Consider the following 24,936-nt stretch of genomic DNA (forward strand, 5'->3'; position numbering starts at 1 on the left):
TTGAGCTCTTTGGCATAAACTAAACTCGCCGTGTTTGGAGGAAGAGAAATGCTGCCTATGACCCAAAGAACACCGTCCCCACTGTCAAGCATGGAGGTGGAAACATTATGTTTTGGGGGTGTTTCTCTGCTAAGGGCACAGGACTACTTCACCGCATCAATGGGAGAATGGATGGAGCCATGTACTGTCAAATCCTGAGTGACAACCTCCTTCCCTCCACCAGGACATTAAAAATGGCTCGTGGCTGGGTCTTCCAGCACGACAATGACCCGAAACACACAGCCAAGGCAACAAAGGAGTGGCTCAAAAAGAAGCACATTAAGGTCATGGAGTGGCCTAGCCAGTCTCCAGACCTTAATCCCATCGAAAACTTATGGAGGGAGCTGAAGATCCGAGTTGCCAAGCGACAGCCTCGAAATCTTAATGATTTACAGATGATCTGCAAAGAGGAGTGGGCCAAAATTCCATCTAACATGTGTGCAAACCTCATCATCAACTACAAAAAACATCTGACTGCTGTGCTTGCCAACAAGGGTTTTGCCACCAAGTATTAAGTCTTGTTTGCCAAAGGGATCAAATACTTATTTCTCTGTGCACAATGCAAATAAATATATATAATTTTTTTTTAAATATAATCTATCTCTCACTGGTAAAATTAACCTAGCCTAAAAATTCTAGACTGTTCATGTCTTTGACAGTGGGCAAACTTACAAAATCAGCAAGGGATCAAATACTTATTTCCTTCACTGTATATATATATATATATATATATATATATATATATATATATACACACACATACACATACACACACACACACACACACACACACACACACACACTCCTCCTCAATAGATTTGAATATCAAATTTCAGTAATTAAATTCAAAAAGTGAAACTCATATTATATAGATTCATTACACACTGTGTGATCCATTTCCAGCATAGTTTTATTTAATGTTGATGATTATGGTAACAGTTCATGAAAACCCCAAATTTAGTCTCAGAAAATTAGAATATTATATAAGCCCAATTTCAAATATGATTTTTAATACCAAAATGTTGGCCTACTGAAAAGCATGTACAGTATATGCCCTCAATACTTGGTCGGGGCTCCTTTTGCATGAATTACTGCATCAATGCGGCATGGCATGGGGGTGATCAGCCTGTGGCACTGCTGAGGTGTTATCAATGCGGCGTGGCATGGAGGCGATCAGCCTGTGGCACTGCTGAGGTGTTATGGAAGCCCAGGTTGCTTTGATAGCCGCCTTCAGCTCGTCTGCATTGTTGGGTCTGGTGTCTCATCTTCCTCTTGACAATACCCCATAGATTCTCTATGGGGTTTAGGTCGGGCGAGTTTGCTGGCCAATCAAGCGCAGTGATGCTGTGGTTATTACACCAGGTATTGGTACTTTTGGCCGCGTGGGCAGGTGCCAAGTCCTGCTGGAAAATTAGATCCGCATCTCCATAAAGCTGGTCAGCAGAGAGAAGCATGAAGTGCTCTAAAATTTCCTGGTAGACGCTGCGCTGACTCTGGACTTGATATAACACAGTGGACCAACACTGCTGTTCAGTGGCCCAAAGTCCTGATTTCAGATGAAAGTAAATTTTGCATTTCCTTTGGAAATCAAGGTCCCAGAGTCTGGAGGAAGAGTGGAGAGGCATCAATCCAAGTGTCTTGCGGTCCAGTGTGACGTTTCTAGTCAGTGATGGTTTGGGGAGCCATGTCATCTGCTGGTGTTGGTCCACTGTGTTATATCAAGTCCAGAGTCAGCGCAGCGTCTACCAGGATATTTTCGAGCACTTCATGCTTCTCTCTGCTGACCAGCTTTATGGAGATGCGGATCTAATTTTCCAGCAGGACTTGGCACCAGCCCACGCGGCCAAAAGTACCAATACCTGGTGTAATAACCACAGCATCACTGCGCTTGATTGGCCAGCAAACTCGCCCGACCTAAACCCCATAGAGAATCTATGGGGTATTGTCAAGAGGAAGATGAGAGACACCAGACCCAACAATGCAGACGAGCTGAAGGCGGCTATGAAAGCAACCTGGGCTTCCATAACATCTCAGCAGTGCCACAGGCTGATCGCCTCCATGCCACGCCGCATTGATACCACCTCAGCAGTGCCACAGGCTGATCGCCTCCATGCCACGCCGCATTGATACCACCTCAGCAGTGCCACAGGCTGATCGCCTCCATGCCACGCCGCATTGATAACACCTCAGCAGTGCCACAGGCTGATCACCCCCATGCCACACCGCATTGATGCAGTAATTCATGCAAAAGGAGTCACGACCAAGTATTGAGGGCATATTCTGTACATATTTTTCAGTAGACCTACATTTCGATATCAAAAATCATTTTTGAGATTGGGCTTATATAATATTCTAATTTTCTGAGACACTAAATTTTGGGTTTTCATTAACTGTTACCATAATCATCAACATTAAAAGAAAAAAATGCTGGAAATAGATCACTCTGTGTGTAATGAATCTATATAATATCGGAGTTTCACTTTTTGAATTGAATTACTGAAATAAATGAACTTTTTGATGATCTTCCACACACACAGCAAGAAAGCTGTGGTAGTAAGTATAGTCTGGGTGCAAGCCCTTGAATACCAATCCAGTATCCAAAAAGCGATATGTAGAAAGCAAAGACTGACAGCACTCCAACAGGTTTAGTGGAAAAGGTGGGCTTTATTCATCTATGCAACGTTTCAGCTCGCTCTATGAAGCCTTTAAGCTTGAGAAAGGCTAAATAACGTGAGCTGAAAAGTTGCATAGGTGAATAAAGTCCACCTTTTTCACTAAACCCGTTGGAGTGCTGCCAGTCTTTGCGTTCTACTTCTCGCTCATATATATATATATATATATATATATATATATATATATATATACACACACACACATACATATATACACACATACATATATATATATATATATATATATATATACACACACATACACATGTAAACATATACACACGGATACATAGACACAAGAATTCTGTAAATGTATATTTCTTGAGAGGATAACTATTGTTATGGGTAATGATCACCGATATGATCGTTTTCAAAAAATCCTGACTGGTCCCACTAACTTATAATGGGGTCCGGCAGGCTTCCATCAGGTTTCAGCTCTTTTTTTTTTCTGTTACGGCAAGAATAGCGCTGCAGGCTACGCTATTTTAGCTGTCAAAACACTGATAATCTGACAATGAAATACAGTGCCAACGTAAACAGAGCCTTATTTATAGAGCAGGAGCTTCTGCAATATATACCAAGAAAAGAGCACAACAAGAGAGTAGGCTATTGATAGGTAGAAACCTTGAATTAAGATTAGTACACTTAAAACACACAGCCATTGTATAGAATTTAAGATTAACAATGAGGAGAAGAGTAAAAATGAGGTTAAAATGCAAATCTGGGGAAAAACAGAAAATTCAGAAAATGGTCTTGTGGGAGCAATATCCCATCCTCTAAAACTTTACTCACTTGCCCAACAAATACCTGACCTAATCCACTGTACAAATAACCCCCCCTCTTCTAAACATCACCGAACACTTTATTTATTCAGAGCACCTGGCGGATCATAACACTATTCCATGCTTGTGATGAGGATGTTATGCCACATATGAAGGGGGCCAGAAGAGCCTTAGGATATGTTCACACAGTTTTTTGCAGGCAGAAAATTCCGCTATTTTTGATGCAGTATTTTGCTGTGGTTTTTTGAGGCGTTTGTTTTGCTATTTCTTCCACAGAGGAAATAACTGCCAGCGTTTTTTGTCGAAAAATGTGTAAAAAAATGCGTTGAAAATCGCAGAAAAAAAACACATCAAAAACCGCGTTTATTTCCATCTGTGGAAAACGCCTCAAGATAGGGCATGTCGCTTCTTTTTCTCGCGAGCGTTTATTTTTGCTCGCGTAAAAAAAAACGCCTCCATGTCCCATTGAAATCAATAGGAGGTAATTTTGGCCGTTTTTTGCTGCGGTTACCACGTCAAAAACCGCGGCAAAAAACTACGTGTGAACAGGGCTTCAGAGATCTTAGCGTCTACGGCAAGATTTTGTGGGGTGGAAGATCAGTCCTAACTATAGATGAGATAATTATTTCACCTGCTTCACCAGTCCATATAATACAATGAGATCATCAATTTGCCTATAATGCTCTTTCATTTGCCAAAGCCAGGCACAATCAATTCACCCAATCCATCTGAATGGCTGATTATTTGCAAATCAGCAAAAATCTAAATCCGGTAAAAGCGAATTGCTCTCTACTCCGAACTATAACAAAAACAGAATTTTCAGTATTGCCTGGAGTTTGGCCCCATGCACACGACCCATTCAGTTCTATTGGCCGCGAACACCTTTCCGTATCGCTATGGATAGGTGTCCAGGCCATAGAACTGTACCGCAAAAGATAGAACATGTTCTATCTTTTGTGTTTTACGGGCCGTGCTCCCATACTTTGTATGGGAAAACGGGCTGAAAATGCGGGCTGCGGCCGTCGGCTGTGTCCGCAATCGCGGGCCGTGATTACGGGCACAGTCGTGTGCATGAGGCCTTACACTCTTACTAAAGCATTGCTAAAGGTATTTAAGCAACTATAGTGATTGGGTCTATTACTTATGTACATCTGTTTTGTTTCTCAGTCTATGAGAATCTGTAATCCTGGAAAATATGTACATGTAAATAATGATGGTAGGAGTTAGGCCCCTGTTTGCATATAATGGGCAGAATGAGGCATCATTCTTGATAGTAAAGAGGACTGTCATGTAAGGAAATAATGCTGCGGTTTAAAAAGCTTCATTCTCCCTGTACAAGAATCAGGTATGGTTTATAAAACAAGATTACGTTAGTCTCAGACATTGCTTAGTGTCTTGATCTTGCATAATACGAGCAAGTCTACTGCTTAACCTCTTCTATATAAACACTGTCTACCATAGGTATAAATAATGTGATAACTGTAGGGCCCCATGCAGACTACCGTAATTTTGATCTGCAATTACGGATCCGTAATTACGGATCAAAATACGGATCCATTCATTTCTACGGCCCATGGACACCTTCCCGGATATTTATGGGAATCCGGGCCGTAGAAATGACCGTCAAAAAATAAGACATGCCCTATTTTTTTGAATTTACGGACTGTGCTCCTACACTTTATAATGGGAGCACGGCCCGCAAATGCGTGTGACCGTCCACGCCTGTAATCACAGACGTTGCACACGGCTGCAGTACAGTCTAGATCATTTCATTTTTTGTGCATTTCAAAAAACAAAAACTAAAAGACAAACCTGTTCTCTGCATCGAGTTATCCTTTCCAACAACAAATCCGAATTGTTATTCTCTTCATCGAGTTCCAATTCTAACTGGGATATCTTGTCCTGGAAAGAACAAAGCAGATCTGTATACGGAGCTCTAGAACATTGATCCATAGATGAATGAATACAACCATTAACAAAAACTGTTGCTAACATGTTGAGTGACTTGACGATCTATGATGTCATTGGCTATGCCAATGTGTACAAATTTACCATTTGATTTGATGGGAGGGGGTGTCTGACTTGCAGGTGAGGGCAAAAGAACAATTGGCACTTTGTCTTCTTTAGGCCAGGTATAAGGGATGAATGAAAGGTTGACAGAACAAGTTTCCGTTACCAAGATTGGTTTCACTTTTCATACTACAATCAGTGCAAGTAAATATCTGCTGTATACCGCTCTGATGAAGGGATTACTTTCAATCAACTTTCCTGTGATATAATTTTATAGATTTTATATGAGGTATGGTTTCATTATTATTATTATATGATTTTTATTAAAAGAAACAAACATTCTAAAAAAAGCAGTGCCATAACCTGTTAATCACTAGCCGGAAGTGTATGGTGCATGGTCCATGACTTTAAAACGAGCACCAAGTAATCTTTGTTCTTATAGTCAAACACGAGGATGTCAGGTGTCTGGCCGTCAGACATAGCCGGACACCCTAGAGAGAAGACTGAAGAGGTCTATTACCACTTCCCTATTTCAGTAGACAGTATATAGAAAAGAAGCAGGGGCTGTGATCGCCAGGTGCTGGGTATTGGAAGACTAATGTCACAACATTGCTCCTGTAGCTGGGAATTTTATGGATGCCCCAGTTACACAGAAACACTGCACAGTAAAAATAAATATAAAGTTTAAATGTCCCGAATAGACTTTTATACGGAGGACACATTATGCAAAAAACAAACAAAAAAACAAACCTCTGCCCATTAAGGCTGCGTTCACACGCTGTGTTTTTAGACGTTTTTCGGGGGTGAAACCGGCTGAAAAAAACAGAAGCTGAACGCCTCCAAACATCTGCCCATTGATTTTAATGGGAAAAACGACGCTTCGCTCAAAACAGGCGTTTTTTTACACGGTCGTTTGAAAAAACGGTGCGTAAAAAAACGCACCACAAAAAGAAGTACATGTCACTTCTTGAGCCGTTTTTCCATTGTGTCAATAGAAAAACAGCTCCAAAAACGGCTCCAAATAACGCATCAAAAAAAGTTTGATGCTTTAAAAAGGGCTGAAAATCAGAGGTTGTTTTCCCTTGAAAAGAGCTCCGTATTTTACAGCCGTTTTTACTTTAGCGTGTGAACATAGACTTATGGGTTAAACTAACCTTTGCCTGTCATTCTCCATGAATCCTATATAAGGACATTAAGCCAGATTCGCATTACTGAAATAAGTACGGCAGCATTTTAGCATCTGTATTACAGCCACAACACCCAGACCTGCCCCCAGTTCTATGGTAATCTAAGTTTGCTTCAGTAGAACTGCAGGTGATGTGGGTGTTGGGGCAGTAATATGGATGGTAAAATGTAGCCACATTACGGCCACGTGATACCGGTCCTACGTTGATTCTGCAGGTCCACTAATAGATTTAATAATTATGTGATCAATTAATCTGTCAAAATCTTGATGTGGTGCAGTCCCACTTGCCATGAGTGTTATATGCTCTATACAAACTCCTGTGTGCATATTTTTATTTCATTTAAAAGGTCATCAGACTAATACCATACCTCCATTGACTTCACTTGTCTAGAACGATCATCCTTCATATGATTTTTGGCATCCAATTCATATTGAAGATCTTTAATAGTCTGTTGTAGAAGATGGTTCTTGGTCAGCGACTCATCATGTGCTCTCTGGTGGTCTTGCAAATTTTCTTCCAAATGTCTGATCTAAGACAAGTATAAAAGATACAGTATATAGTGATTAATTATGAGAAATTTGGTCCAGAGATAATGTACTAGAGGTTACACTGGTGTTCATATATTCCTTTAAGACAAAAGATAGTGAAGGGTCAAAATTTCAAATATAAAAACGAAATCATCAGCGCCAGTATCGGTTTTCATTTTTACAAATACTTTATTCATCCATAAGGCAGACAGGTATGTTTCAGTTTCATAAAGTTTCCAATCTTATCAAATGTATGTTCCCTAACATATCTATCAGGTCACCTAAAAGACCAACACATTCATTAACATCAATATCCAATATGATAAAAAAAATAAAAAAAATACTCCAAATTGCATAAAGTATAGAAATACATTTAAATTGTAGACAAAAAATATAATTTATAGCGTGATAAGATATTTTTTTTATAACATGTCCCCCACTGTCAGCTGAATTGTTGTCATTGAGCCCTTATGTTGATTAAAATTAGCATCCACAGCCACGCATACAATGTTTCGCTAACACCGAAAAATAAATCTAAAAGGAGCACATGGTCATCCAAGTCTCCAGCCTCATGTCTGGAGATTGAAATGTCAATAAAAAAATTCTCAGCAAAGAAGATTTTAAATATGTTTTCACTGTTTCCATGATCTAAAAGGCTTTTTATATACAAGTCTTCTGATAAGGTTTTTTACTTTTGAATAATTTTAGGACTGGATAAATCCTTATAAACAGCCTTGCATTGCTGAAGTTGATACTGCTTGTTTATACAGTCTATAATCCATTATACAATACTAATCCATAGCCTTTGTCTTTATTTGGTGGGAATGTATACCACTGCTAATGCTGGCCAGTGACAACCAAAGGACACAAATACACTGCCAAAAAAAAAAGGCTTAGCCAGTGTGACAGGCAGCAAGTGTGACATAGGTGTTCCTAACTTACCTCCTCTTGGAGTTTTCGGACTGTCTGGTTGCACCTTTCCACCTCCAGGATCTTATCTTTTAACAGTCTTTGCATTTCATGACTCTCTTTACGATTTTTATCTTTATAGTCATCAAACTGCTTTTGAAGCTCCACTGTGGACATCCGTGAAAACTCAACATGTTCTGACACCTAATAGTAAAACAATGTTTAAATGTACCCTCTCAAAATATAAACCATTTATTGTTACAAGTGAAACACTATAAATGTAAGGCTCTGTCCACACTGGCGTCATGGGTCGTGTAATTACATGGATATCATGGTCTGGTTTGATCCTTGTTTCTATTTTACCAGTGAGGGGCAACAGAAACACAAAGCCAGTGTGAATACCATAAACTTTGGAAAATTGGTATTTATTCCCATTAGATTTGTTTTGCAGTGCTAGTATCAATTAGTAAATCAAGTAAGGCTAAAACTACAACGGACTTCAATTATAAATTCTGACTTGTTATATATAACAAGGCTGTGTTCATTCCGCATTTGGTGCGTATGCTCCGTTTATACACCAGAGTAAATGAAAAGGAAAAAAGGAAAACGTCCGGTGCACATAATGCATCAACTGTGGATTAAAAAGACAGGAAAAAACAGGGTGAGCAGTTATGCGAACCTGACTGTGTTGTGCTAGGAACACAACACCCTGCGATGCGTATCTGTTAAACACGGGACTGTTGCGGATGATATATGCCGTAGGAGAAAAAAAACTACATGCGGAGTGGTCATTCCAACCCACGGAGCACTGATTTACCGGACAGGACTGAACTATAGAAAAATCCCCTTTTTTCTCCTACTGCATATACCGTTTATACACCAAACACACATACATATATAGACGACAATGTGGCCGTGAAAACCAGCCTTATAAGCACACATCCACTTAATTGCGTCTAGCCCTTTAATGAACGCTTATGACCATGACAAAAGGAAAGTGAATTCTGCAACGAAAAAACTTAAAACAGAACTCATGACCAAGTAGACAATGTCAAAACAAGCCGTGAAACTGCACACTGAACTCCAACATAATGATTAACAACCGGGCTGGACTTATTCATTATATCGGTAGGCACATTCCAGTGAAGGTCTGCACTCCAGCGGATACAGACCAGTTCACTCTGGAATTAAATGGAACCCGTGAATTACTTAATGAGTAATAATGGAAAAATAAGTCTGCAGGAAAGGGAAATGCACAATTATGCAACTTCTCAAACCTGGGACGCTACAATTCTCCTCCTAGATGTTTTCGATAGAGAAAAGGGGTTTTCCTGAATCCCATTGGAAATACAGATATATATCAATTACAAAGACAAGAATAACAGAAAAAAATGTATGCTAAAGACTTAAAATTCATTGCAAAACAAATTATTTGACCTTATAAGTGTATGAAACCCTACCCTAGTGCTCAGTTGATGGCGGAGGGCCGCGTGTTGCGGGCATAATATGGATGCTAAAATGCGCCTCTATTACAGCCATCTGAAGCAGCCATAGGGCAAGACATAGTGAGTTATCTGCAGGGGAACTTGTAATTTCAATGCTGGGCCACCCACTAGTTAATGGTAGTCAGTCAATTTAGTCTGGAGTATCTGAAATTCTCAACCCTGGTGATAATTAGAATAGTGCTACAGTTAAGCTGGGTTATAGCACAGGAAAATACATGTTTGGGAAATTTGCAATCTAAAACATGTCAAACAGCACATCTAAACAAAGTAATATACGAATATTTATTAACAGATTTACTATACAATCTCTCCCCACATCACTACATTCCACCCGCTCTTTTACTTCTTTTAGGACTGCTCCTCTCGGGGGCTAGTGTGACGATCACTCCATGGGCTGATTGACCTGCCTGATGACTGGTTCCCTCCCTATCTGAATGGGATCTACAAAGCACAAGGTCTACAAAAGAAAAATCCGACATGTTAATACGAACGCCCAAAACATTAATCTCCTCAAGATATCAGCTCATTTAATGGGTAATTTCCTTCTGGAGGACCTGGGTCTCTCCCTTCTCCATCACAGCGGTATCCCCATACAAACTTACTGCAGCTCTCTCACTTACTTAATGCTGCCAAAGCCTATATTTCTCTATGCAAGGTTCCCAATGGTTCGTCTAGATTAAAAAGATCCAGCGTATGGAACAGTTGACCTCCCTAAATAGGATAATCTTTCTACAGTGGATAAAATTTCCTTCATCTGGTCCCAATACATTAGTACTACTGAATATCATGAGTTCAGGGGTGTCAAGGTGTTTTATACTGCTGTCTGATACGGAAAGATCTACTTCCTTACCCCCTCTTATATCCCCCTTTCCCCGTCTACCATACCTACTTCTCACATTCCCCATTATAAGTTGTTTATTATTTTTCAAATTTTAGACATTCTGAGATTATTATACAATCACTACTTTCCCTATCTATTTTATAACAAAATCTCTCAGACACGTATGGTCTTTGAACATGTAAAGTGCCTTATTTACTATTGTATTAGTAATACTTTGCTATGCACTCTGTTTTTTTCAAACTGCCTACACGGTTTTGGTTATCCTTTCCTTTTATCTGTCTCTAACCTATTTTGTTTTTTTTCATATTCTGAAATTACATAATTTTTTTGAGAGAGAGACATTTTAAAGTCAAAGACAATTAGACACAATCCAGTGAGAGAACATTTCACCAATACAATAATAATCACAAAAAATAAAGAGCAGTCATCAGCGCAGGGACAGAAAAATGCAGATAAATAGACTGGTGCCAATACAACGATCACATTAAAATTTCCTCAGGGCACCCCTACCAAAAAATGTCTTATAAAAGACAGAAAATGGCTAAAAACAAGCACTACACTCGTAGGGTATGTTCACACAGGTTTTTTTGTAAGGCAAAAAAAAATCGGCCTCAAAATTCCTTCGGGAATGTTGAAGCAAATTTTGTATTGACAGCGTTGTTTGACCTTTTTTTTTTTGCGTTTTTTCTTAAGCCGTTGAAGCTAATGCAAAAGACGCAGGCAAAAAAAGCTCCAACCGTAAAATAACCATCAGGCCACCACTCACAGATTTCCCCTGTAGGTAGCGCCACACAGCCCCCCTGGTAGGGGGAGCGCCACACAGCCCCCTGGTAGGGGGAGCGACACACAGCCCCCCTGGTAGGGGGAGCGCCACACAGCCCCCCTGGTAGGGAGAGTGCCACACAGCCCCCCGGTAGGTAGTGCCCCACAGCCCACTTGTAGGAAGTGCCAGAGCCCACAGCCCCCTTGTAGATAGCACCCCACCCCCCTTCCTGTGGATAGCGCCACTGTAGCTCCCTGAAGGAGCGGAATCCCTGCGTGGCCGGGGATTCCGCTCCTGGAGAGCTCCCCTTGATTTCTCTATCCATATATGGACAGTGACATCAGGGGAAACTCCTGAAGCGGAATCCCCAGTCAACATCGTTGCCGATGCGGTGACCGGGGATTCCACTCCAGGAGAAGCTCCTGTAGTCGGTTTCAATTTATGGACAGTGACGTCATTGGCTTCTCCTGGAATGGAATCCCCGGTCACGGCATCTGCAATGCTGTGGACGGGGATTCCGCTTCAGGAGTTTCCCCTGATGTCACTGTCCATATATGGACAGAGAAATCAAGTGGAGCGCTCCAGGAGCGGAATCCCCGGTCACACAGGGATTCCGCTCCTTCAGGCAGCTACAGTGGCGCTAGTAGATTGCAGAGCAGGAAGATACCTCCCTGCTCTGCTATAGTGGCATCGCTACCGCTGTAAAAGCTGCAGCGGCTGCAAGCGGCGCCACCGCCCTCATGCCCAGTGTCGCCGCTAGCAGTCGCTATGGCTACTACAGTGGTGGCGACGGCACTGAGTGAACAAGCTCCCGGGCGGAAAGGCGACTGCTGAGTCACCAGGCCCGGGCGCTCCTGAAACAAGCAGGGGAAGGGAGCCAGCGCAGTGCCCCCTTCCACCTGCTGGCGTGATGCGCCCTGTGCAAAGGCACAGGTCGCACACCCCTAAGGCCGGCCCTTGGTCTCGAAGAGATGGAGAAAACGTGGCAAGACATCTATCTTTACCACATTCACATGGCCAAACCAGGACAATTGAAGTCTTTAAGAGTAAGACTGCCGATTGAGCAATGTGTAAATTATTTGAATGAAAATAGGTTAGCAGGATCGGAAGGGACCTAAATGCTTAAAGAGGCTCTGTCACCAGATTCTCAAATCCCTATGTCCTATTGCATGTGATCGGCGCTGCAATGTAGAGAACAGTAACGTTTTTTTATTTTTAAAAACGTTCATTTTTGGCCAAGTTATGAGCTATTTTATATATATGCAAATGAGCTTTGAAATGGACAACTGGGCATGTTTTTTTTTCGTATGTCCAACTGGGCGTGTATTGTGTTTTTAACTGGGCGTGTTTACTTGTTTTACTAACTGGGCGTTGTGAATAGAAGTGTTGACGAATCAGTGACCAATCAGCATCATGCACTCCTCTCCATTCATTTACACAGCAGCATCACGTTCTTACTAGAATGATGTGCAGCCACATACACAAGTGTCCTGATAATGAATACACATGACCTCCAGCCTGGACGTCATGTGTATTCAGAATCCTGACACTTCTGAATCTTTTCTGTGAGATTCCAGCAAGTTGCTGATCTAGCAAAATTTCTCATTCCTGTATTAAAATCTGAAAAGCCATTTGTGGGTTCGTGATATAGCAATGAATCTTCAGCATATAATGCTTTTTTATGGCGCTGATGTCCACTTTTAACCTGTCAGGGTTGGAGCAGAGCGCAATCATGAAATGCTCCATCGCTAAAGATAAAGCAGGAGCAAGGGCTGCCATCCCTGCCGTGTGCCATTAGCAATAGTAAATTGATCCCAATTTGTTCAAAGAAACCTTTAAAAAAAAACACCAATGGACTCTGTCAAACACCATTTCAGCGTCAATAGAGACTAGACAAGTTGAGATGGCCTATTTGCGTACATAGAACAATTTTTGCTCCTGTCTCATTAGTATTGTCACACACCTTCCCACCTCATATTAATTACACTTGGTCATTATGGATGAGTTTATGTAGCAGCTGGACTAAGCGATTCGCAATAGCCTTTGAGAAAAATTTGATATTGAAATTGATTAATGAGATAGGGCGGTAGTTAGAATACAATGTGGTGTCTTTGCCCGGGTTGGGAAGGATAGTCACATGTGCTACTATGGGCTGAGAAGAAAAGGGGCAGATATCAGAAATAGATTTAATACTTTAGTCAGGAAATGTAGTAGCGGTTCTAAAAATGCTTTATAAAACTGGACAGTATATCCATCAGGACCCGGACACTTGCCAGTGTGGGTATCTTTTAATACCCCCGCAAGTTCCTACTCCAAGAACGGTTATTCTAAGAAATCGCTCACAGAGGAGCCTAAGGTGGGAAGGGCAGTAGCCGCCAAGTAGGAGTCAACATGCTGAGAGAAGTGGGTAAGAGCCATGTCAACCAATGGGCCCCTAAGGTTACTTAACGTGTGGTAATACTTTTTAACCCCTTAAAGTTACAGGACATACTATTATGTCATGGTAACTGCATAGTTCGCGCTCCATGAGATAGTAGGTCATGGATGAAACACAGCGCCATTCGCGCAGCGCGTGTTAATGAGCTGTGATAGCTGCTGTTTCCGACGGAAGGCTATCACAGCTCAATGTGCAGTGACCGATCGCGGTGGTCCCCGCAGACTAACCCCTCAGAAGCCGCGTTCAATAGCTATCGCGGCTTCTCAGGGGTTAAACCGCCATCGACGGCCCGCTACATGATAGCGGGCGGCGATGGCTACTATGGCAACCAGAGTCCTAACAATGGACTCCGGCTACACCATCGACGGAAGCCTAGTAGGTCCTGACAGAGTCAGGACCTACTATGCTTGCTGTTAGTGAGTAGCTGACAGCTCTAATACACTGCACTACGCATGTAGTGTAGTGTATTAGAATAGCGATCAGGGCCTCCTGCCCTCAAGTCCCCTAGTGGGACAAAGTAAAAAAAGTTAAAAAAAGTTGTGTCAAAATAAGAAAATAAAAGTTTTAAAAGTGATAAAAGTAAAAATCCCCCTTTTCCCTTAACAGTCTTTATTATTAAAATAAATAAACAAATAAACTATACATAATTGGTATCGCCACGTCCGTAACGGCCTGAACTACAAAATTATTTCGTTATTTATCCCGCACAGTGAACGCCATAAAAGAAAATAATAATAAACCATATCAGAATTACAATTTTTTGGTCACTTCACCTCCTAAAAAATGGAATAAAAAGAGATCAAAAAGTCGCATGTACCTAAAAATGGTCCTGATCGAAACTACAGTTCGTTGCGCAAAAAACAAGTCCTCGCACGGCTTTATTGATGGAAAAATAAAAAAAAGTTATGGCTCTTAGAATAAGGTAACACAAAAAGTAAATGATTTTTTACAAAAAATATTTTATTGTGCAAACGCCATAAGACATAAAAAAAAAATATAAACATCTGGTATCGCCGTAATCGTATCGCCCCGCAGAATACAGTGAATGTGTCATTTATAGCGCACGGTGAATGCTGTAAAAAATAAATAAAAAATAGCACATAAAACAATAGTAGAATTGCTGTTTTTAAGTCACCACACCTCTTAAAAATATAATAAAAACTGATCAAAAAGTCGCATGCACCCCATGAAAACTACAATGAATTCCTCAAGGGGTCTAGTTTCCAAAATAGGTTCACTTTTGGGGGGGGGGGGGATTCCACTGTTTTGGCACTACAAGACATCTTCAAACCGGACATGGTGCCTAATAAAAAGGAGGCCTCATAATCTGCTAGGTCCATTACCACACTAGGGCCACATTTGGGATATTTCTCAAAACTGCAGAATCTGGGCAATAAGTTAAGTTGCGTTTCTCTGGTAAAACCTTTTGTGTTACAGAAAAAAATGGAATAAAAAGGATTTTCTGACAAAAAAAAATAAATGTTCACCTCTACTTTGGTCTAAATTCCTGTGAAACACCTAAAGGGTTAATAAACTCTCTATATGCGGTTGTGAATACTTTGAGGGGTCTAGTTTCTAAAATGGGGTGTTTGATAGGGGTTTCCAATATATAGGCTCCTCAAAGCAACTTCAGAACTGAACTGGAACCCAAAAAAAAAAAAAAAGAAGAGGCAATACTTCGCTTCTTACATTATACTGACAATGAGCAGCGCCCACCCCGAGATGACCCCAGTTTTAACAGTTTGTATAAACTGAGACCCCTATTAGACCATTTCAGTGCCCGGTTTGCCAAGCATTCACCCCCGAGAAGTGTATTACTATTGATGAGTCCTTGTTACATTTTAAAGGGAGGCTTCAATTCCGCCAGTACCTGCCGGGTAAGAGGGCAAGGTATGGTGTGAAGATGTATAAGCTGTGCAAGAGTGCATCAGGGTATACCTACAAATGTAGGATATATGAACGGAAGGACACCAGTGCTCAGCCCCCAGAATGCCCCCCTTACTGGGAGTTAATGCAAAAATTGTGTGGGATTTACTGGGATATAAATTTAGCCAAAACAACATCTCATTTTTTTAATTCACAGCCCAATTCAAATAAATTCTGTGTAAAAACTGTGGGGTCAAAATGGGGTCACTTCTGGTGGGTTTCCATTGCTTTGATACCTCTGGGGTTCTGCAAATGCGACATGGCACCGAAAACCAATCCAGCAAAATCTGCACACCAAAGAACACACAGCGCTCCTTCCGTTCTGAGGCCACCCATGGGCCCAAACGGCAGTTTATCGCCACAAATAGGGTACTGCTGCACTCAGGAGAAATTGGGCAATAAAATGGGGTATTTTGTTCCCTGTGAAAATAAGAAATGTTGATGAAAAATGTAATTTTATTGGAAAAAATGTAATTTTTTAAATCACAGCCCACTTATAATACGTGCTGTGTAAAAACTGTGGGGTCAAAATGGTAACAACAACAATAAATGAATTCCTTGAGGGGTGTAGTTTCCAAAATGGGGTCACTTTTGGGGGATTCCTACTGTTTTGGCACCTCAACACCTCTTCAAACCTGGCATGCTGCCTAAAATATATTCTAATAAAAAAGAGGCCTCAAAATGCACTAGGTGCTTCTTTGCTTCTGGGGCTTGTGTTTTAGTCCACGAGCACACTAGAGCCACATGTGGGACATTTCTAAAAACTGCAGAATCTGGGCAATACATATTTAGTACTGGTAAAACCTTCAGTGTTACAGAAAAAAATTGAATAAAATTTAAATTCAGCAAGAAAAATGAAATTTGCAAATTCCACATCCACTTTGATTTAATTCCTGTGAAATGCCTAAAGGGTTAAAAAAAACAACTTATAAATGCTGTTTTAAATACTTTGAGGGGGTCTAGTTTTTAAAATGGGGTGTTTTATGGGGGTTTATAATACATAGGCCCCTCAAAGCCACTTCAGAACTGAACAGGTACCTTAAAAAAAAAGGCTTTTGAAATTTTCTTAAAAATATGAGAAATTGCTGTTTATGTTCTAAACCTTGTAACGTCCAAAAGAAATAAAAGAATGTTCAAACACGATGCCAATCTAAAGTAGACATATGGGAAATGTGAACTAGTAACTATTTTTGGTGGTATAACCATCTGTTTTACAAGCAGATGAATTTAAATTCAGAATACTACAATTTTTTCAAAATTTTCTCTGAATTTTGCAATTTTTCAAAAATAAACACTGAATATATAGACTAAATTTTAACACTAACATGAAGCCCAATGTCTCACGAGAAAACAATCTCAGAATCGCTTGGATAGGTTTAAGCATTCCAAAGTTATTACCACATAAAGTGAAATATGTCAGATTTGAAAAATGGGCTCTGAGCCTTAAGGCCAAAACTAGGCTGCGTCCTTAAGGGTATGTGCACACGTGAACTGGCTTTTACGTCTGAAAAGACAGACTGTTTTCAGGAGAAACCAGCTGCGTCGTTTCAGACGTAAAAGCTCCTCCTCGCATTATGCTAGGCGTCTTTGACGGCCGATCATTTGAGCTGTTCTTCATTGAATTCAATGAACGACGGCTCAAATTAAGTTTCAAAGAAGTGTCCTGCACTTTGACGAGGCATTCCTTTTACGCGTCGTCGTTTGACAGCTGTCAAACGACGACGCGTAAATGACAGGTCGTCGGCACAGTACGTCGGTAAACCCATTCAAATGAATGGGCAGATGTTTGCCGACGTATTGGATTCGTATTTTCAGACGTAAAACGAGGCATAATACGCCTCGTTTACGTCTGAAAATAGGTCGTGTGAACCCAGCCTAAGGGGTTAAATCATGTAGTAATACCCTGTGGATCATGTGCAGAATTGGCATCAGGCAATTTCAGAAGAGGGATATAGGTATATTAAAGCTTAATATGAAAACATTACGCCAAAGAGCATCCACATTTATTTTAGTAAAATTTGCGAGCGCGGTGGGGTCTATCGCTCTAAAGCCTGATCCAACAAGGCCCTCAATCGTCTCCTGGATTTCAATAGGTCCACCAGATCTTGATGAAGATTATTCCGTTTGTGAACCCTTTCAAGAATCGAGATTTGGGTTAAGAGCCTGACAATTTTAAAGGAACCTTTTTTTTAAGGCGCGTGACCTAATGGATAAGCAAGCCCCTCATAACACATTTAGGAGCCTCCGACTGCATGGGCAAAGACGTGTTAACATCAGCATGGTGGGCCTAGAAATATAATATATTTTGCGCAACTGCTGCCCTACAATGTCACTAAGCAAGTTAGCAATGAGCCTAGGTCCCACCTCCGCACTTTTTTGGTATTTAAAAAAAAAAAAAAAGTAATGCAAAATACCACAGCGTTGTTCGAGTAATGTGCCAGTCTTTTACACTAGTGAAACTTGTGTAATATTCCTCAACATGGTTTACATGCTGTTGAGTAATATGGCTCAGTCTTAAAGGAGTTTTCCACGAACGGACAACTGATGACCTATCCACAGGATAGGTAATCAGTACATGATCAGTGCGGATCCAACACCTGGACCCCGCACTGATCAGCTGCTCCTTCTGTCTTCGGGCACCAGATATTTTGAACAGTATGCAGTAGTTGGAGCCGGAAGCAGGTGGCTCCAACCACTGCATAGCAGCCGTTCTGTCTGCTCCTATTCACTTGAATAGGAGAAGAGCTGCAGTACACGCAGCTTGGCTGCTATTCCGTGACTGGATCCATCTGCGTCCGGCTCCAACTACTGCAATACGTTCAAAACATCCAGCACCCGGAGTGGCTGATCGTGCGGGGTCCGGGTGTCGAACCGACACGGATCATATACGGATAACCTATCCCTTGGATAGGTCATCAGTTGTAAGGTCATGGAAAATCCCTTTAAATTAAGTTTAATTTGTTGTGCTGTGTGTGACTGAAGCCCCACCTACTTTTTCAAAAAAGCTGCATGTATTGAAGAAAAGAAGCTTCATAAATATGGCATTCGGTGCCATATTTTTGACTGGATTAATGTCAGAGAGAAGGAATAAATACAATAACTTTTCCTCCGTATACTTTAAAACAATTGAAAATCACACTGCAAAACTTCAATGTGCTAAGTACTTCATAAATGTCAAATACAAATTTACGAACAATGCATGTAAGACAGCAGATTTATTAATTAAAATGTTTACAGAGATTGTTGTGTGAGAATGTAGCCAGAGGATGTGCAGTTTCTGCAATTTAATATTAAAAAGTGACTCCAAAATTACTTTACATTTTAAAATTTCCATAAAAAGAAGTGGTTCATAAAGCAGAAGAGAAAGGCTTTAGAAAGTCATGCTCTGTGTAATAGTGAAATGTGGAGCGCTAACTGTTCCAATACTCTTCCATTGAGAAACAGTTGAAAACGATGGCAATTCTTTTGAAGGTTAAAACTACATGCCCATGTTGCCAATTTGTTAATGTTTCATTGGGGAAGTTTTCTATAACTGCATACAAAGTACCATTTAACTGAACACATTTTCTAAATGCTGCCATTCTGCATCTCATTGAAGGAACCTGATGTATATATGGGTGAGACCAGAGGTCTAAAACACGCGGCCGCATGTGGCCCCTGAAGCGGTCATCTGCGGCCCGCTGAGAGCGGGAGAGCAGGCCGAAGGAGGAGCGCCGCACACACCCCTATAGATAGTGCCACACCACCCACCCTACCCTGTGGACATCGCTAAACCCCCCTCTCTATAGATAGCTTAGTTGGGGCTCCCTCTAGGAGTGGAATCCCCAGCCAGAGCGCTCTGGCTGGGGACACCGCTGATAGACCTGGCCCCTGACGTAACTGTCCATATATGGACAGTGAGGTCAGTGGCTCCTCCTGGACTGGAATGCCTGGCCAGCGTGTTGCCGTCACACTGGTCAGGTATTCCGCTAATAGAAGAGGCCTCTCATGTAACTGTCCATACATGGACAGTGACATCAGGGGCTCCTCCAGAAGAGGAATCCCCATCCAAAGAGCCGCAATGCTTTGGCTGGGGACTCCACTCCTAGAGGGAGTCACATTGGAGCTATCTATAGGGGGATATGTGTGGTACTATCTACAAAGGGGTGTGTGTGACACTATTTACAGAGGGCACTGTGGCATTATCTACAGAGCGCACTGGGAAATTATCTACAGAGGGCATTGGGAAATTTTCTACAGAGGGCAATGGGAAATTTTCTACAGAGGGCAATGGGAAATTTTCTACAGAGGGCAATGGGGAATTATCTACAGAGGGCAATGGGGAATTATCTACAGAGGGCACTGTGGCATTATCTACAGGGGTGTGTGGCATTACCTACAGGGGGCACTTTCTAAAAAGGGACTTCCCAATCTTGACATTCTTGTGTCTGCCAAACGCTGCCAATTGAGCAGCCAGACTGCATTTAGAAACACTTAAAGAGGCTCTGTCACCAGATTTTGCAACCCCTATCTGCTATTGCAGCAGATAGTCGCTGCAATGTAGATTACAGTAACGTTTTTATTTTTAAAAAACGAGCATTTTTGGCCAAGTTATGACCATTTTCATATTTATGCAAATGAGGCTTGCAAAAGTACAACTGGGCGTGTTGAAAAGTAAAAGTACAACTGGGCGTGTATTATGTGTGTACATCGGGGCGTTTTTACTACTTTTACTAGCTGGGCGTTGTGTATAGAAGTATCATCCACTTCTCTTCACAACACCCAGCTTCTGGCAGTGCAGACACAGCCGTGTTCTCGAGAGATCACGCTGTGACGTCACTTCCCCAGGTCCTGCATCGTGTCAGACGAGCGAGGACACATCGGCACCAGAGGCTACAGATGATTCTGCAGCAGCATCGGCGTTTGCAGGTAAATCGACCCGTAGCTACTTACCTGCAAACGCTGATGCAGAATCAACTGTAGCCTCTGGTGCCGATGTGTCCGACACGATGCAGGACCTGTGAGTGACGTCACAGATCTGCACTGCCAGAAGCTGGGCGTTCTGAAGAGAAGTGGATGATACTTCTCATCAGAACGCACAGCTAGTAAAAGTAGTAAACACGCCCCGATGTACGCACATAATACACGCCCAGTTGTACTTTTACTTTTCAACACGCCCAGTTGTACTTTTGCAAGCCTCATTTGCATAAATACAAAAATGGCCATAACTTGGCCAAAAATGCTCGTTTTTTAAAAATAAAAACGTTACTGTAATCTACATTGCAGCGCCTATCTGCTGCAATAGGAGATAGGGGTTGCAAAATCTGGTGACAGAGCCTCTTTAAACTGGAAAACTGGATTGTTAAAAATAAGCACGAGGAGTAAACTCGCAAATTTCCGGTAAGGTTAAACCTAGCGGTATTATAATAGTTATGTAGTATTGTTCTAGTAACGTAGTATTGTTCTAGTAACGTAGTATTGTTCTAGTAATGTAGTATTGTTCTAGTCATTCAAATAACGAATTGATTCACAATAATTTTGTATTTTATCAAATTTGAAAGTAATGCGGCCCGTCAACTTCAAAAAAAATGTCTACGTGCGGCCCATTTACCCGGCCGAGTTCGAGACCCCTGGGTCAGACAGTAAAATTCACCTCAGCCCTTTTGAAGACACCGCTCAGTAAATTGCCATTAGTGTATAATAAGCACATAAGAGAATAAGACGTATAAGGCACTTTTTTTTTTTCCTGTGAACACAAATTAAAACAGACATTTGTTGCAGGAGCTGCACAGAGATCATAGAATGTTAAGTGCTCTGCTCAACACAGCCACCGTAATTTGGGAACAACCCAAATTGTTAATGAATAACCAAAAGAAAACTCATCTTCATGAACAGTTCAAAATAGAGCAGTGAAGCAGTTGCTCAATGTAGATTCACAATTCAGCTGTAGAATGGCCCTTGGAAGCTATAGCTTATAATTAAATTCCTTGAACTATGAAGGAAAGAATAAAATCACTGCAATATAATGTGGGCAGTTCATTCTTAGATATTAGCAGAACGGCCAGGGCAAACATTTTGTGGATATACCTCCAAAAATTGTCAAGCTTTTATTTTAAGTAAATGTGTACAAATTATCTATACCATGCATGCGTATTCAGAAAAATGTCACAAACTGGCCATAAAAAAAGCTTATACTGAGAAAATGTTAGAAAGTTTGCCATGTATTTCTGATTATAATACACCGAGCAATTCCCTAAAATAATAAAAAAAAAAAAAAAAGTTTAATGTGCGAACAATTGGACGACAGAGTGAGTCGGTCATATACTATTCTACTATGCTCCATTTATGAGCAGTCAGTGGTGAAGGGGAAATCAAATTCTCCACCATGATGCTGCAAGTTGGTGAGCCAAATATAGGCTGCTGTATATGCAGTGCCGTAAAAACTAACCATGTAGGGTTGCACGATGCATCGAAATATCAATACAATTTCGATGCCGTGCACCCTCAAATGGTTAAATATCGTTAATTCATGTCACAGCTTAGTATTGTAACACATGAATGTAGTCCGTAGCAAAATGTGATGCGGCCAACGCAGCACTAATGAGCGGCTACGCCGGCCATAAAGAGAGAGAACATGGCGGGCGCACTGCAAAACACCCCTATGTTCTGTCTTCAGTGCCGGCACCGCTGCTTATTTTTACAGCGCTGTCCACATCACACCATGTTGACCGCGTGGAAACAACAAGTGGAGCGGGGCAATGGCTGTATTATACAACTGCAGGAACACTCCAACTGCGGAGAGCAGACAAACCTCTGATCTCCGCCGTTATTCGATTGAGAAGGGGGATACCCCTTTGATTGAGGGACATACCATATAAAAGGGAAGACAGCTCAGTGTATATTGAAGGACCCCAGGGCTGTCTGACCATATTTCCTGTTAGGGCATACTTAGTTATGTCCTAACAACTGCCTAATGTACTGGCATATAGATATATGCCAGTACATTAAAGTAAAAAAATTAGTAAATGTTAAATAAAAAAAGCAAAAAAATAAAATAAAATAAATTTTTTACAATAAACATTACAATCTCAATCCATAAAATATACACATATTCGGTATTGTCGCAACTGTAATAACCTGCACAACAAATTTATAGCGTCATTTATGGTGTATTCTGTAAAAAAATAAAAATAAAACTGCTTTCTTTCGCTTATTAATGTGAGGCATGAAGTATTATGAATTTTCAAGCTCCATGTGCCTCACATTAATAGTAATTAACCCCATCATGTACCTCAAACATTAACCCAAGGTTGTCCATTATGACTGTGAGAAACATGATGGGGTTAATTACTATTAATATGAGGCACGTTCAAAATTCATTACACCATGTGCCTCACATAAGAAAATGGAAGAACTTTTTTTTTTTTTTATTGTTGGTAATGTATCATTTTGGTATCGAGAATCGCAATACTACACGAAGTATCGGTATCCTAGTCCAAATTCTGGTGTCATCACAACCCTATAACCATGTGTCCCATATCATGGACTCCACCAGACATCTGAAGGTATCCTTTGGTATCTAACACCAAGACGTTGGTAGCGGATTCTTTTAATATTTCTGCAAATTGCAAAGTGGGGCCTTTATGGATCAGGCTTTTTTTTCCAGCTCATCCCATTGATGCTCAAGTGGATTGAGATCTGGAAAATTAGGAGGCCAAGTAAACACCATGAACTCTTTGTCATGTTCTTCAAACCATTCCTGAACAAGTTTTGCAGTGTTGAACATTGCATTATCCTACTGGAAGAGGCCACTGCCAATAGGGAATATTATTACCATAAAAGGGGTGTACTTGTTCTGAGACAATGGTTATGTAGGTGATATGCGTCAAAGTAACATCCACATGAATGCCAGGACCCGAGGCTTCCCAACAGAACCGGATTGCATTTTTCCATATGGCACCAGAATGCACTCTCTTCGTTCATGTGCGTTGCTTATTTTGAGGTCATCCACATGATGTATAAGAAAATATGATTAATCAGACCAGGCCACCTTCTTTCATTGCTCCATTGTCCAGTTCTGATGCTGATGTGCCCATTGAAAAGTGCTTTTGGCAGTGGATAGGGTTCAGCATGGGCACTCTGACCGGTCTGTGACTAAGCAGCCCCAAGTACACCAGGCTGCATTTGAGGAAGCGGATTTGTAGATCAGCGATACGCGTGGGGGTTCACGTGTGGTACTTGACCAGACTGCTTATTATTTGCTCGGATTCATTTTTTGTATGTTTTTTGTGTTCTCTAACATTTGCCTTTTCCCATGTACATCTCTACCCCCCCTTGTTGGGCCAGCTCTTGTCTCTTTTTTTGTATTGCTTTTCGAATTATATGTTGTGACACTTTGTTACTATACACGGATGAACTTTGTGACACTATATATACACACTTTGTTTACCCTATAGCACTTTTTGCATTTTGGGAGTATATTCTATACTATATTCCATATTTTGGGGCATCATCCCACGAGGGTCACATTATTGTCTGTGACCTTCATCTGAATCCTTTTTTTCTCCTTTTTAATGGTGTTTTAATCTTTATTGTTTGAGGGTGGGTGTCAAAATAATATTTTTGGTATACTTGAATAAAGTGTTTCTACATTTTCCTTTAGGCCTTACGCACATGGCCGTGCCCGTAATCACGGCGCATGATTGTGGGCACCGCCCGCCGCAGCCCTCATTTTCGGCCCGTTCTTCCATACAAAGTATGGGAACACGGCCTGTAAAATACGAAAAGTAGGACATGCGCCATAATTCCCGGCACGGACACCTATCCGTAGCAATAAGGAAAGGTGTCCGCGGCCAATAGAACTGAATGGGTCCATAATTGTGGACCGTATTACAGATTTTTTTACGGTCGTGTGCATTGGGCCTTATTGTGGGTGTGAATACCTTCTTTGGGTAGTCGCTTTCTTGTTTGCAGCTTTGTGTGATTTGACAAATTTTTTGAGCAATTTATGCTATAATAGCTCTTCTGTGGGATCGGACCAGATGAGCTAGCCTTCACTCCCCATGCGCTTTAATGTGCCTTTTGGAGCTCATGATCCGGTTTCCAACAAATCAACTTCAAGAATTGATTGTTCACTTGCTGCCGAATATATTCCACCCCTTGACGGGTGCCATTGCAACAACATATCCAATATTATTCACTTCACCTGTCAGTGACTTATGGCTCAACAGTGTATTATACACAGGTCACAAGAAATATTATTCAACACATGTGCTATAAAATTACTCCTCTGTAGCTAAAAACACTCCTTGAAATACTAGGAGCATTACTTTTACTCTGCTGAAAAATAATTAGTGCGA

At 41.1% G+C, this 24,936-nt stretch overlaps 1 protein-coding gene across 2 annotated transcripts in view; it reads right to left on the reverse strand.

The window, feature by feature from the left end:
* The window catches only part of CGNL1 (cingulin like 1), a 216,372-nt gene that overhangs the window by 40,780 nt on the left and 150,656 nt on the right, over positions 1–24,936 (reverse strand). For both annotated transcript variants that reach the window (XM_075857953.1, XM_075857954.1), the window contains exons 12-14: positions 8,160–8,330; positions 7,058–7,219; positions 5,306–5,395 (exon numbers count right to left, since the gene is read on the reverse strand). In XM_075857953.1, the coding sequence (XP_075714068.1) occupies positions 5,306–5,395; positions 7,058–7,219; positions 8,160–8,330 (423 nt within the window). The remainder of the gene's footprint in view (positions 1–5,305; positions 5,396–7,057; positions 7,220–8,159; positions 8,331–24,936) is intronic.

Source organism: Rhinoderma darwinii, chromosome 3 (assembly GCF_050947455.1).
Source record: "Rhinoderma darwinii isolate aRhiDar2 chromosome 3, aRhiDar2.hap1, whole genome shotgun sequence".
Lineage (NCBI taxonomy): Eukaryota > Metazoa > Chordata > Amphibia > Anura > Rhinodermatidae > Rhinoderma > Rhinoderma darwinii.